Consider the following 14,929-nt stretch of genomic DNA (forward strand, 5'->3'; position numbering starts at 1 on the left):
CACTGTGATCCTTGATTCCAGAGAGGCTGATTTAGAGGAATCATATTGGGCTTATTTTTTGCATGGTCCCTTAAAGGAAGAGAGAGAGGACAAGGGCAGGGAGGGCCCAGCTTATGGCAGGCAGTCCAGAGGACAGGCTGGTAGTGATAAGTACCTTGTAAGACAGAACACCAGTGATCAATCAAATACATCTTTATTATCTCTTCCCAAGATGCACAGTGTTCTAATGGAGCTACATTCACCCCCAGGCAGGCAGGGAAGAGAAGAGAGAAGGAGCAACTACACCTTCAGGAGTAAAGTGGGGCAGGCAGGGGACTAAAGTGCAGGGGAAGGACCACTTGCAAGAGGTCAGGGGAGGCATCAGAGGGGTGGAGGGGGCTACTGGAGGGCACAAGGAAATTGGGCCAGGGGAGGGGAGGGCCTGAGATGAGGGGTGGTCAAGAAGCCCTGGCTGCAGCTACGAAGATGTCCTTGTAACCCTTGATCTCCTTGACTTCATTGCTGCTGATGAGGACTTGCAGCTGGCGGTGTCCGGCTTTAAAGGGGTAGAGGACCAACTGAATTTGGGTGGTGTGTCCGGCCACCAGAGTTCCAAGGCTGAAAGTGAAAAGGAGCTCGTTAGATCCCTGAGGGGTAACTGGTGGGATGGGTAATCTGGTTTTTCCCCCTTGGTTGGGAAGCATTTCCCACCTCCCCACACCACAGGGCTAACCTTCCCTGAGGAGGGTGGGAAGATGGCTACACAGAGGCAGCATCCAGGAGACTGAAGACTGTCCCATGACCCCACAAGGAACCACCTGTCAGAGACCAGCATAAGACTGGTGAATGGCAATGGCACTTACTCATTTGATAACTGCCCGTGGATGAGGCCACTTCCCTCCAACACCATCGTACAGTGACTGAGAGCCACTGTTCGGGTGTTGGTGAAGGTGACGTGCACTCTCAGTGCTTTGCCCACCTCGGCCCTCTCAGAGACCTGTGTGGGGAGAAGACAGGGATGTTGCGGGCAACTGACCTCATTTCTGCACTCCAGTAACCTCATTCCCCCATCCCTCTGTTGACCACCAGGGACTGTTTATTTAGACCTAAAACACTGAAGTTGGGAGAAAAGAATATGAGCTGAGAGTATTCAAGGTTAACACACATGCTGTCTTAGAAGGAAACCACCATTGATTGGAAATTGGCGCCAAGTTGAACTCTATTTCCCTCTCTATCATCCAGTTCAGAATGGCAATTAGATCTCAATCTCAGTGCCAGCTCCAATCTAACAGGAAAGCTGTGTTAAAAAGAAGCACATCCATTGTACTCCAATGAGGGCATCAAAATAGAATGGTTAAAAATAACTTTGGAATTTAACATAGTCACACAAATCATCCCCAGGTCCCTTACTGATGGGGACCAATTAATAGCCTAGTTGGCATCTGATGTGTTGCATCGGATCCTGTTGGAACCAGGCTTCAGGTAGCGGGCAGGGCTCTCAACCTCAGCACCAGGCTGACCGCTTGCGATTCTGCCCACTGTTGGTGAAGGCTGCCTGGCATCACTTCACCTGAGAGCATGCCCAGGTGAAAACCAGCAGGTGGCCAGGTGGTTTATGACATGGAGTCACTCAATTCTCATTCTGGGTGGGGATGGGGTGTGCTGTTGGGAAGCCACGAGCTGCAAAGCCAGGTTGTGACTAGGCTCAGGGGAAGTCTTTTAGAGTGAGAGGGGAAAGTGGGGAAGGAGCCTCTGGGGAAGGAAACCCTGGTAACAGGAGATGGGGAACATCCTGCCTGCTTTCCTTTACCCTTCCTTCACCTGTATTCCTCCCTCATCCAATGGCCTTGCCAACCGCTCAAGCGTCTGAACTCGAAACCTCAGGCTCACCTTTCCTTTGTTTCCCTCTTCCTTGTCACCCCCATCTTATCAGCAGTCACATTTTGAATTTCACTTGTGGTGTCTCTCTCAAACCTCCTCGACTCCGTCTCCCAGTTGTCTTTCTTGCCTCTGCCTCTGCAAAGCTACTTCCTTACTTAAAAAATGCCTTCATCTCTATCTCATATGTCTGTATAGTGTCTTCCTGTATTTACATTCCATTTGAATCTTCTATAAATGTCACCTCCTCTGGGAAGCCTACATGCTCTGTCCTGCGTTTTGTGCCGAGCACAAAAGATCACACCACATTGTGCTTTGTCCACTGAGTGGACACTCAGTGTTGGGACAGAGACCGTGTCTCTTGCTGCCGTACCCCCAAGCCCTGGATTGGATGAGTCAGAGGGCCCTGGCCTGGGTCCCAGCAGTGTGCAGACGCCTTACCTCAATAGATAAGTGGGGAGGTTCCAGAGAGATATCTTTTAGGACCAGTATGGACCTCCCCGTCCCCTCCACCTCAGCGATGCCAGACACACGTATCAGCCTTTCATCCGTCAGCTTGTTTCTATAATTGATGTAGGGTAGCAAGAGCGGCCACTGTATCTCTGAGCACAGATAAAAGACATCTTGAGTCTGGGGAATGGGTCTCAGAAAGCGAGGGGATAGGAAGAAATGTGTGTGTGAGAGGAAAAATTAGTTTGGGTGTGAGGAAGAATAAGTGTGAGTCTAGATGGGTGTGTGAAAGTGTATGTGTGTTTGTGTGTGTAAGAGAGAGATAGCGGGCTTGCCCTGCCCCTGTCGCACCCAGAGGTCGACTCTACGTTTCACCTGGTGGGATGTTATCAGAAGTACAATACTTGGCATCCAACCTCCTGCCAACAGCAGCTTCACTGCCCAGTGAGTATATGTGCATGTGTGTGCACTGGGGAGATGTGGGGGTCTCTGTGCGATCTGGCTGGTCCAGCCCAGCTTTCTTCATGGCCCCAAGGTCCCCCTCCCCCGCTGTAGATAACTTTCCAAGCCTGCCTCATACTCACCCTCCCCAAAGTCCAGGTTCAAGTGCACTATTTGTCTCCAGAGGGGCTCCCGAGCGCCACCCTTGTGTAGCAGGGCCTGTGCGCAGAAACGCACCTGCAGCCTGATGGGACCCCGGGGATGGGCTCTGTTTGGCACCCTCCTGGCATGCAGCTTCAGCAGCAGGTCCTGGCCCCACTCAGGTGTCCTGGCCAGGCGAAGCTGCAGCTGCGCTGGCTGATCCTGAGAATCCCTGGACCTCAGCAGATCCAGCAAGGGTGAAGAGGCCCTTCTGGAGCCCAGCATTTTCTTGGATGCCTTCATGAAAACAGACCGCTCCTCAGGGGATCCTGGCAGAAAGGAGAGAGGAAAAACTTCAGTGGGAGTGGTCAAGGGGCCAATGACTGTCTTTAGGAAACTAGCCATTGGCAGCTCCCAGCTCCCCTTTTGAATCCCTAACCAGAGGAATAGCTATGTCAGGAGGCAACGCAGCATTGTGGCTGAGAACATGGGGAGTGGTGTTGCTTGGTGCTGAATTTAAATCCTTCCTCTTTCACAGTCCTCTAATCTCTCAGAGCTCAGCTGTCATCTAGAGCCTGGGGCTATCTCCTTGCCTCATAGGGTTGTCAAAATTGGGGTTAAATGAGTTGTTCTTTGTCAACAATATTGCCACTGTTGTCATTATCATCATCATCAATGCCAGAGGCTTCTCTCTCCCACCAGCATCCTCACTTCTAAAATACATGCTCCAGGCCCTGGCTGGTGTGGCTCAGCGGACTGAGCACTGGCCTGTGAACTGAAAGATCACCAGTTCGAGAGCACATGCCTGGCTTGGGGGCAAGGTCCCTGGTTATGGACCTTCAAGAGGCAACCGACTGATGTTTCTCATGATCATCCATGTTTCTCACTCTCTCTCCCTTCCCCTCCCTCTGAAAATAAATAAATAAAACATTTAAAATATATAGGGATATATATATATATATATATATATCCCTATATATATATGCTCAAGCCTTTTAAATAGAGCTTCATCTCTTGCCGGTAGGGGCTATTCAACATTCAGTCTTAACCCCAACTCACTCCAAACTGCAGACCCCTCTAGAATATTTACTGAGCACCAGAGCCATTGCTCCAAGTAGTTTCCGTGTATTAACTCATCAAACCCTTACAACAACCATCTGAGATACCATTAACCCATTTTACAGATGAGAAACTAGAGGCACAGGGATGATAAGAATGTGTCCAGGCTTATACAGCTAGAACGTAGCAAGCCCTTGTTAGTACCCAGGCAGCCTGACTCCACCCTGGCCTTCTCCACGGGACGTCTACTCCCTTCCACAGGCCTGGAAGCCCTTTCCTTCCCTGAGCACCCTCCTCTGCCCTTGCTGCCACCCCCACCGCCATGACAGGAGTCTGTGGTGTGACCCTAGGATAGGGTTGCCAGGTAAAATCAAGGACATTCAATTACATTTGAAATTTAGATAAACAACAAATAATGTTCAGTATAAGAATATCACATGCAGTATTTGAGACATACTTGTACTAATAAAAAAAGTTTTTTTGTCTGAATTTATCTAGAATTCAAATTTAACTGGGCACCTTTTATTTTAATTTGCTAAATCCAGCAACCCTGCCCTGGGGCCACATAGTCAGGGCTCAGGAAAACCCTGGGAGTTTGCCATGAGGAAGCTTTTATGTGGTGATGATTTTAATGTGGGACCTAGCCCCACTGGGAGGCAACGCAAAGGAGGTTATACCCACCACCCTCCCCAAACCCCCAGGCCCCAGGTACCTTCTGGGTACTTGTAGGAGCTGGTGATGTTCTGATGCTGGTTTGATCCTACCATCTTGGTGCTGATGTTGTTCCCAATGGAACGGGTGTTATGCGCCAGGATTTCCCGGGCCTGGCCATCCCCAAAGAGCCAAATGACTTCATCGGCATTCACCTCAGCATACACAAATGGGGTGTCATAGGGCAGGTGAACATCTCCTTCCTTGATGGCCCTCACGGAAGCAGGGCCACAGCAAAAGAGCCCTGCGCAGGGAACAGGAGTGGTGGACAGCTAACATGGTTGCTGACATGGGGACCAGGGCAGCTGGTCATGGTTGTGGGAAGTAGGGAGATGGGACAGGGAGGGTCAGTGGCACTAATGCCATCCTGTAGTTTCCATTAATTTAGCTGATTCCCACAGCCACCCTGTGAAGCGACAGTTAGCATCACCCTCCACTTTAAAGTGAGGAAACAACTGAGAGATCACCTAGCCTGTCAAGGTCAAAGGCAGACTCCTGACCCAAAGTGGTCCCTGCTTTGACTTTGGGAAGGGGAAAAGTTAGGAAAAATACTTCCTTTTGGCCTCTTACTCAGATGGCTTCACCCTGATCGTCCTTCCCACATAGCCCAGACCCTCCCATGGTGGTCCTCACTCACCGTTGCTGGTTTCCTGGGGAGTGGGATCCAGAACCTGCCACCCATTGTATCCTGGTGGGAGATCTTTTCGAATCATCCAGCACTCATTCCAGACATGGAAATTCCTACAGAAAGGAGGGAGATGACAAGGACTCACAGGTGCAGCAAATTTGCCAGGCATGAGACACTACACTAAGTGCTTGCTGATATCATTGTTTCTTCTTCTTTTTAAAAAAAATTTTGAATTTGGAAGTAATTTCAAGCTTACAGTAGAGTTACACAATATTAAAAAAATAGTACAAAGAGCACCCATAGACCCAATTCATAGACTGTTAACATTTTGCCCTATTTGCTTTATCATTGGCTTACTTTCAATATGGATATGGAGATTATATCTTTTCTTTTTTCTTTTTTACTTCAGTGAATATTTCCCTGGAATAGGGATTGTCCCTTATGTAATTTATACAGTTATCAATCTCATACATTTAATATTGATACGATAATTTAAAAATCTAATTTGCTGCCCTGGCTGGCGTAGCTCAATGGATTGAGTGTGGGCTGCAAACCAAAGGGTTGCTGGTTCCCAGTCAGGGCACATGCCTGGGTTGTGGACCAGGTCCCCAGTGGGGGCCATGTGAGAGGTAACCACACACTGATGTTTCTCTCCCTATCTTTCTCCCTCCCTTCCCCTCTCTCTAAAAATAAATAAATAAAAATTAAAAATTAAAAAGTTAGTAAAAATAAAAATCTAATTTGCTGTCTATATTTCAATTTTGTCCATTGACCTAATAGTTATCCTTGCAAGGGTGTCCAATCTTTTGGCGTCTCTGGGCCACACTGGAAGAAGAAGAGTTGTCTTGGGCCACACATTAAATACATAAACACTAATGAAAACAAAAAAAATCTCATAATGTTTTAAGTAAATTTATGGTTCTGTGTTGGACCACATTCGTAGCCATCCTGGGCTGCACGTGACCCATGGGCAGCGGGTTGGACATCCCTGCATTATAGCATTCTTTCTTGCCCAGCCCAGAGCCACGCTTGCATTTAGTTGTCCAGAATCCCTTGTCTCCTCATTCTGGAACAGTTCCTCAGCCTTTGTTTCATTACACTGAAATTTGAATAGAGCATTTGTTTGTTTGTTTTACCAGAGTGGTCCTCATTTTTGGCTTATCTGGTGTTTCCTCATTATTAGATTTAGGTTAGGCATTCACAGAATTCTACATGAGCAATATATTCTTCTCAGATACACACCTGCTTTTTTTAAAAAAGAGATTTTATTTATTTATTTTTAGAGAAAGGAGAGAAGAAGGAGAAAGAGAGGGAAGAGAAACATCATTGTGAGGGAGAAACATCGATTGGTTGCCTCGTGTGCAGGCTCGGAACGGGGACGGAACCTGCAACCCAGGCATATGCCCTGACTAGGAATCAAACTGGTGACCCTTTGCTATGCAAAATGACGCCCAACCGACTGAGCCTCACTGGGCAGGACCACCCGTGCTTCTTGGATCTGAGTAGTTTCAGCTGTCTAGGAGCTCAGAGAGAGAGAGCAGCTAGTTCTCAATGCAGCTCAAGGGTCTTACCTGGAAACTGGCTGGAAAGGGAAAAACAGGAAGTCAGATTTGGGTTAGAGCAGAGGAGAAAGGAACCAGGGAAAGAGACTAGAATTCCGAAAATAAAGGGACATACAGAGATACACAGACACTCGTGCACACACAGGCACACATGCACGCACACAATCAGAGTGGGAGTGAGGCAGGGAGGGGAAGAAGTCAAGAGAGACTGAAGCAAGTATGCAGAGGTAGCTCCCCTAGGCTTTGGCCTGACAGGGGAAACAGAATGGTGCAAGCAGAAAGACCCAAGACAGGAGGAATAAGACGATGCAGATTTTGAGGTCAGTATTCAGAGGTACAATCTAGTCATCTGCTTGCGGCTTCAGAATGTTATCCCATAGTCTTCTATCTCTGAAATGAGTTTGATGTGATGATCTAATTGGCCAGAACAGTCTCCTGGGTTGGGAACTTTTTCTCTGAGCAACAGCAACAACACACAGGGTAATGCTGCCTCACAGCAAGAGGGAACTAGGTCAGAATTTTCCTATCCAACTTGGGATAGAGCAGAGACGTGTTCAAGACAAGTGCCCCTTACCATATTTTGTCTCGTTCCGGAGTTGCCAGCATTTCTGCATTTCGATCATAGTAGGTATCTAAGGTCAAATTCCCATCCACATTGTGTGCAGAACGGAAATTGGAAACAATACGGGTTGGAACACCTAAACATCTCATTACTAAAGAGAAGAAAAGAATGGAGAATCACTGAGTTCATTTCAAGCTGAATCACTGGTATATCCTAGGCATATTTTCTAACTTTCTTGCTGGAGGAGAAAAAGAAGGCCAAAAGTCCCACAGATCCATGCCTGTAACTCCTTCATTCTCAGAACATCACACCCAGGCCCAAAACCCTGCTGCCCTATTCATGGTCTCCATCCATCAGGACAAAAAAAAAAGCATTTGATGGTCACTTAAAACAACATTTAATAGCTCAACTTATCATTTAGGGTTTCTCCTATTCATCAGCTTTCCAAATTAAAAACAAAGAATCTAGCCCTGGCTGGTGTGGCTCAGTGGTTGAATGCCAGCCTGTAGACTGAAAGGTCACTGGTTCAATTCCCTGCCAGGGCACATGCCTGGGTTGCAGGTTAGGTCCCCAGTTGGGGGAGCATGGGAAGCAACCAATCAATGTATCTTTCACACATTGATGTTTCTTTCCCTCTCTTTCTCCTTCCTTTCCCTCTCTCTAACAGTAAATAAATAAAAACATCTTTAAAACAAACAAGCAAACAAAAACCCAGAGGATATAAAACACTTTATAATTAGAAAGAAAATGTAAGAATTTAGGCCTCTGCTGTGGCCGGTTTCAGAAGAGAAGATGTGTGACCTTAGGTAAGCGGCTTAACTTGTATGGGCCTTAGTTTCTTTGTATGTAACAAAAAGAGAAATCGAACCAGGTGATTCTCAGTTCTGGAATTCTGGATCTGTAATTCTACTGAAAGACAAGGGTCTGGCAGAGGTAAGAAACAAATCCTAAGTGAACAGAGGAGCAAGATAGACTTACAAAGGGAACATGCAAGTACAATGAGGCAATAACCATCTTTGTTAAAGCAACAGCATCCTCTTGTGGCTGTGAAGATGGTGCTACACAGGCTTTTGAAAGCTGAGTTAAGATTTCACAGATCTACTCACACAAAGTGGACATTACACCACGGTGATCATCAACTCATACACACACACACACACACACACACACACACACACACACACACCTGCCCAGGGTCAGATGAAATCAACCCAAGAGCCAGATGTGACCAAGGCAAGTTCAGAGGGAGGTCATCCCACCCCTCTCCTGTGGGGGGTGAGGGGGAGCAGATGGTGCCTACAGCTCTGCTGGGAGGATTACAGTGCTTTGAAACGTAAAAGGACTATTGAGATTGATTAATCTTTTTTGTTTCTATTCATTCAAGAGCCTCAAAGAGCTACACCTACCTGCAATCACCCATCCACTCCCAGCACAGCTCCTGAGCTTTTCACAAACCCTTCCCAAGGACGAGAGTTAGGCCAGTGCTGCAAGTGGCCAGAAGCAGCTTGATGGGAGCAGCTCTGACCTCGCTCCATGGCCCCAGAACTCCAGGGCCTGGGAGTGGGGACAGGCTCAGAGGTGGAGCAGGGACACAGACTTAGATCTCCTTCTCATCTCAAACTCTAAAGCCCAAGCCTTCCTCCATAATGTCTACCTAGCCACCCCAAGGGTAAATTTGACTCTACTAAATGCTGACACTGTCTTGAGCATTTCCACTGAAAACAGATGGGTAATGTGAGGTCACTTGATTTGAACACTCGGATTTAAAGATCTTCTCTGCCAGAAGCAGGTACACATAACAGCCAAGTTCTGCTGCCCCTCTTAGAAAAATCTAGAACTTTGTCTTTGTCCTCTGTCTCTGTCCTTCTGATTCTGTGCTTCCTCATTCTCCAACTCAGTGAATGTCAGCCCATGAGTTCAGCCAACATTCACTAAGCCCCACGGCGTAGAGCGTAGCACTGTGACAGGGACTTCTGCCTTGAGCTGGGGGAGACGGGCGGACCCCTCAGAAGATACTTTCCATCTTCTCTCATATTTGCAGACAATCTGATCAACAAATTTGCACTAAATTGTAAATAACTGATAATGCATAAAACAGCAATGGTCCTTAAGGGTAGTTAGCAAAGTAGCAAATCTCTAATTGTAACTCCTCAAGAATCTCTCTGAAAAGCATTTGGGAGCTGCCAGCTCTGCCTACAGGTGAGATCCGCTCTCTCAGACCATCTGCTTTCACCTCAGGCTTCCCAAACCTGTCCTGACTCCAGGCTCACCTTGAACTGAGAAGCCTGAGCAGGTGGCAGAAAAAAGCTCCATCAAGGAGACTGTGGAGTGATTGCAACAGGTCAACCTCCCTGCTGGCTAAATGTGCAGGACTCCTCAAGACCGTAGAGCATGCTGGTTAAGAGCCAAGTGCTCACAACTCCTTAGCTGTGGGCACACAGTCAACTCATGTGAAAATGGAGATGTCAGAACCCAACCTCAAAGGGTTACCACTAAGGTGAAATCAGTGATTCTGCATTTCTACCTCCCCTCACTCACCAGTGCACATAACGCCCGCAAAAACCCAGCACTGTCCATACTTCACAGGCTTCCCGCCCCTGGCTGACCACTGCCGCAGGATGGCCACGCTGCCATTCCACTCCAGCGGGCTGACCCCCAAGGAGTAGTCCTCTCCCCAGTTCCCCTGCAGCACGCCATTGTCATCATTGCTGTTGATCTGCAAAGAACAGATGGGTGGGTTTCCACAGTGCCTACGGGAAGTCCAGACTGCCCTCCGACAGGGGCATGGGAGCTCTGTCCTCACCATGGCGCTCACCACCCTGCAGATGTATACAACATCACTCCTCTGGGAGCAGTCTTTGGACGGGTTCTTTAAGAAGTACAAGCTCTTGTTCAGGATCTCAAAGCAGATATCTATGATGTCCTCTTCAAACTTCCAAGTGATTGCAAGGGAGAAAAAAAAAGAGGATAAAAATGTCTGGAATGCTGAAACTTCAAGTAAGTAACAGACTTTTAGGGAAGGTGTGTATAGGAATGGGGCTAAATAGCAAAGTTCTGACTTATAAATCAAAATGGGAATTCTGAAAAACTGACCTGTGTGGCTCTGATGGAAAATGCAAAGAGAATTCAGAGAGATGAAAGATCCTCATTGACTGAAGCGATCAGAGAAGGCTACTGGAGCTGGTGGGCTTTGAAAGGTGAGGTAGACAGGAGATAGGAGGGTGATGTCTTTGAGCATGGTGGGTACCCAGGACAGGGGCTTAGAGATCCTCATTTCTGGAGGACTTGTGGGAGAAAGTCAGAGAAAAAGAAATACAGGCTAAGGCATGTGTGGAGAGGGAGAAGAGAGTGGAGAGCCTTAAAACCAGGTGGAGGATTCGGCACTGACGTCAGCACAGAAGCCAGTGAGGCTCATGCCATTCGTTTACAACATGTATTTGTGACATGTCGCAACACTTTTGGCTGCCAAATGCACTGGTATTTGTGTCAGCTTCAAATAACCACACAAGCTGTCACAGTTGGAGACCAGGGAAGCTGATCTTCCTTAATAAGGCTTCCTGCTTCCCCTGATTCCTCCCTCCTGGTGTGTGGACAGACAGAAACTACACCAGCCATGACTGGTAGTTGAGGGTGGAAAATCTAGCCCCCTAACCCTGTATACTAAGTGGATATTTGATGTTATTAAATAATTGCTGTTCACTTTTCTTCACTTCTGATAATGTATTGTGATTCAGTTTTTCAGAAAGGGTCGTCACCTTTTAGAGCTATATTCTGAAGTATTATTGGGTTAAATAATATGGTATCTATCACTTGCTTCAAAAAAATCCAGTGATGAGGTGGAGCAGGTGGTGTGGTGAGGGAAGACTGGAGGAATATAAACTAGAGATCAGCAAACTTTTTTTGTAAAGGGAAAAATAGTAAATGTTTTAGGCTTTGCAGGCCAGAGAGATTCTGTTTCAACTACTCAGCTCTGCCACTATAGCACGAAAAGAGCCACAGGTGATACCTAAATGAATGAGCACACTTGTGTTCCAACACAATAGTATTTATGGCCCTGGCCAGGTGGCTCAGTTGGTTGAAATGTTGTCTCATGCACCAAAAGCTTGTGGGTTCAATTCCCTGTCAGGGCACATACCTAGGTTGAAGGTTTGGTCCCCAGTTGCGGCACATGGGCACATACTGGAGGCAACCAATCTATGCTTCCCTTTCTCTCTCTCTCCCTTCTTTCCTCTATTAAAGAAATAAATAAATGGTTCCTCAGGTGAGGATTTTTTAAATGGTATTTATAAACACAGAAATTTGAACTTTATATAATTCTCACATCACAAAATATTATTGATATTTTTTCCAACAATTTAAAAGTGTGAAAGTCATTCTTAGTTTGTGGGCCATGTGAAAACAGAGAGGCCACGCTTGGCCCATGGGCTATCGTGTGCAAACCCCTGGTGTAGGTGAGACAAGACTTACCATAAATTGATCACTATTGAAGCTGAGACAGGTTCGTACAAGTTCACTGTAGTAGCCAGTCTATTATGATTAGGTTTTAAGTTTTTCACTATAAAATATTAAACACTAAAGAGGAGCCCTGGCTGATGTGGCTCAGTGGACTGAGCATTGCCCTGCAAACCAAAGGGTCTCTGGTTCAATTCCCAGCCAGGACACGTGCCTGGGATGCAGGCCAGGTCCCCAGTAGGGAGCACATGAGAAGCAACCACACACTGATGTTTCTCTCCCTCTCTTTCTCCCACTTTTCCCCTCTGTCTAAAAATAAATAAATAAAATCTTTTTAAAAAAACCCTAAAAAGGAAAGACATCTCCCTTTCCTTCTTTGCCCCTCTCACTGGATGGGAAATTGGTCCAGCACCGCACACCTGGACTTGTTAGTGGCTGTTTGTGAGCCCACCTTCCCAGATAGTGTTACCTGCCCATAGTTCCATGGCCAGGAGGTGATGAATTTCTCCTGACCCTTGTACACAAAGCCGTAGTCCATCATGACATACTCCTGCAGCAGTATTTCACTTGGCAGATAGACATCATCTTCTGAGCAGTTAAGAGGAGTGGAGAGGGTAAAACACCAAACCAAAAAAAAAAAAACCACACACAAAGCAACAACAAAAAAAACAGAGTAGTAAAAATGAAAACAATAATGAAAATTATCTTTCTGGAAAAAGGAGAAGCAATGAGGTGATGAAAATAGAACTCAAGAGTGGACCCCTTAGAAGTCTACTATACATTTTTGTAGAGGCCAGACATAAAATCTATACTTTAAAAAAATAATGATGATCTTTGGTTGGTTGTAAAAGCAGCAAGCTTGTTGTAGACATTTGGAAAACATAGATGATAAAAAGAAGATAATGAAAACCACTGATTCCCACTCTTCAGAGACACTCACATTTTGGTGTATTCTGGCCACTCTCTTTTTTCCCTGCACATATATGTAATATATTACGTATCACATTATGTTCCATCTCCTAATCTATTTCACCTAATCTCACACCATATAAGTCATTTCAAAAGAGTGTATGGAACCAAAATGTGGAGCTCTGAATGCGGTGACCTAAGGCTAAAGTTCTCCATGGGATGTAACAGACTAGTGCTATGTTTTCCTGGGGAGATATAAGATTAAAAAAGAAAATCACATCATGAACAGTTTCATCGTGCCACTAAAAATTCCTTGTAAAGAAGATTTTTGGTGAGCACAAGGCAATGTATTACATAGATGTGCAATGTTTTATCTCCTGGGCTTTCTGAGTAGAATTTTACAGAACATTCCCAATGGATCAAGTTGGCATTACCACCTGTGAGCAAGCTGTACCTGCGTTCCAAGGATTAAAAAGCAGGAAGAAAGTCCCCAGGGAGTGAGTTGAGCTGTAACCCTGGCCTTGAGAGGTCTCTATCTTCAGAGTGTAGGAGCCAATGACTGCATTGGATGGTGTGAAGAGGGAGACACAGAGCAAGTTGGAGTCAATGGTGAAGTCAGAAGCACTCCAGACATTCCCTTGTCGGGTCTGGGTGAGTGAGAAGGTGGCTCGGGTTCCTGACAGCTCCGTGGGTGCTGGTCCTGTGTAGAAAACAATGACTCCACAGTGAGGTTCAAAAATCTACGTGACATGATTCCAGGCATCCTGGAATGACCCTCACCTTTTCCCAACACTTGTCGATTCTCTTGGTTTAAGGTTTTTACTGCCACTGGGTGTCCTTGGGCAAGCCACTTAAGATCTCTGGGCCTCAGTTTTTAATCTGTAAAATGGGACCATAATAGTACCCACCTGAAAGTATTGTCACAAGGATTAAACAAGTTTATGGGTCTGAAGTTTAGAACAGTGCCTGTAGTATATTTAAATGTTGGTTGTTATTATCACAACTTGAGTTTTGTGAGTTTGCCAAATTCTTTCTTAACAACACTAATAGGGTACTAACAACTTCCTGAGGAATCCAAGGAGAAGACAGGAAGGGCAGCTCTGAAAAGAGAGGTAGGTGCCCTACAGGTTGACTTTGCCATGGGGAGGGTGAACTCACCAGTCTCAGCTATGAAGGTAATACGGTCAGTCCCCCAGTGGAAGGGTCGGTTGAAATGCAGCTGGAGCATGAAGGGCTGGCCCCGGCGCACAATGAGCCGCTTGAGGCCCATCTCCTGCGTGTGATGAGCCTGGTTGTTCCTGGGGCTCTGCAGGTTGACAGACCTGAGCTCTAAGGCTGCCACTGGGAGAGAGGGGGGCACAGGTCACTGCCCACTATTGTTCCCTGGGCTCAGCATCATCCCCTGACATTGTCAATCATTTCTGTGGCACCTGGCTCTGACTTAGGTGAGATTCCAGACCTTAGGCCTTCTGCCACCCACTCCCTGGTTGCAGGACTCTGTGTCACAGGGTGATCCAGCAGGCCCTGGCCCGAGAGTGTGGGCACAATGACCCCAGTGACCTCTGGGCCTGGACCCAGAGCCATAGTGCTTGGGAATTAAGGTCCCAGAAAGCAAATCATTTCTGGATAGCTGAAACTTACCCCACCACATACCATTAACCATTTGTGTTGATGTTCTTTCTATAACTTACTCTATTATTCTGCTGATTAAAGAAAGAGCAAGTAAGAATTTTGTATGAATTAAGTCAATGAGCTGACTGGAGGCTGGGACCTCAGCTATAGGCAAGTTCCTACTTTAGGATACAAGGCAGGTGGAAGCCTCAGGGTTACTTATAGGTTATTTCTGGCTTCTCAACCATGTTGCCAGTATATGAAGGCACTTACCACTGCTTCCTGAGGTGCTACTGTATGGGTATACCTAGTATACAGTTTAAGAATTCTCATTTGGAGCTAAGGAGGAACACACCAAGATACATCATAATTACATTAGCCAAAATTAAAGATAAAGAGAATATCTTAAAAGCAGCAAGAGCAAAGGAGACAGTTACCCACAAAGGAGTGCCCATAAGGCTATCAGCTGATTTCTCAAAAGAAACCTTACAGGCAAGAAGGGGCTCAAAGTCATGAAAGGCAAGGACCTACAACCTAGATTACTCT

General features: G+C 46.4%; 1 protein-coding gene across 2 annotated transcripts; it reads right to left on the reverse strand.

Annotated features, from left to right (window-relative positions):
- Nucleotides 1-205: 205 nt before the first annotated feature.
- On the reverse strand, nt 206-14,714 carry TGM7 (transglutaminase 7). Of its 2 annotated transcripts, XM_036032338.1 has the most exons (12): nt 13,931-14,713; nt 13,227-13,472; nt 12,333-12,451; nt 10,215-10,343; nt 9,950-10,127; nt 7,424-7,562; nt 5,297-5,400; nt 4,661-4,903; nt 2,892-3,218; nt 2,299-2,459; nt 843-976; nt 206-597 (listed from the first exon to the last, which is right to left on the reverse strand). In XM_036032338.1, the coding sequence occupies exons 1-12, from the start codon at nt 14,040-14,042 to the stop codon at nt 438-440; spliced, it is 2,052 nt and encodes a 683-aa protein (XP_035888231.1). In that variant the 5' UTR covers nt 14,043-14,713; the 3' UTR covers nt 206-437. The 2 variants fall into 2 exon arrangements, with proteins under 2 accessions (XP_035888231.1, XP_035888229.1); XM_036032336.1 differs by having other exon boundaries at nt 9,950-10,343; nt 13,931-14,714.
- Nucleotides 14,715-14,929: the final 215 nt, after the last annotated feature.

Source organism: Phyllostomus discolor, chromosome 1, assembly GCF_004126475.2.
Source record: "Phyllostomus discolor isolate MPI-MPIP mPhyDis1 chromosome 1, mPhyDis1.pri.v3, whole genome shotgun sequence".
Classification (NCBI taxonomy): Eukaryota; Metazoa; Chordata; class Mammalia; order Chiroptera; family Phyllostomidae; genus Phyllostomus; species Phyllostomus discolor.

Coding starts and splice junctions, on each gene's coding strand:
- TGM7 (XM_036032336.1), bottom strand. CDS start 14,042: ATGGGCCTCAAGCGGCTCATTGTGCGCCGGGGCCAGCCCTTCATGCTC. Junction 5,401..7,423: donor CCGGAACGAGACAAAATATG/GTAAGGGGCACT, acceptor TCCTTTCTGTAG/GAATTTCCATGTCTGGAATG. Junction 3,219..4,660: donor CTCCTACAAGTACCCAGAAG/GTACCTGGGGCC, acceptor CCTTTCTGCCAG/GATCCCCTGAGGAGCGGTCT.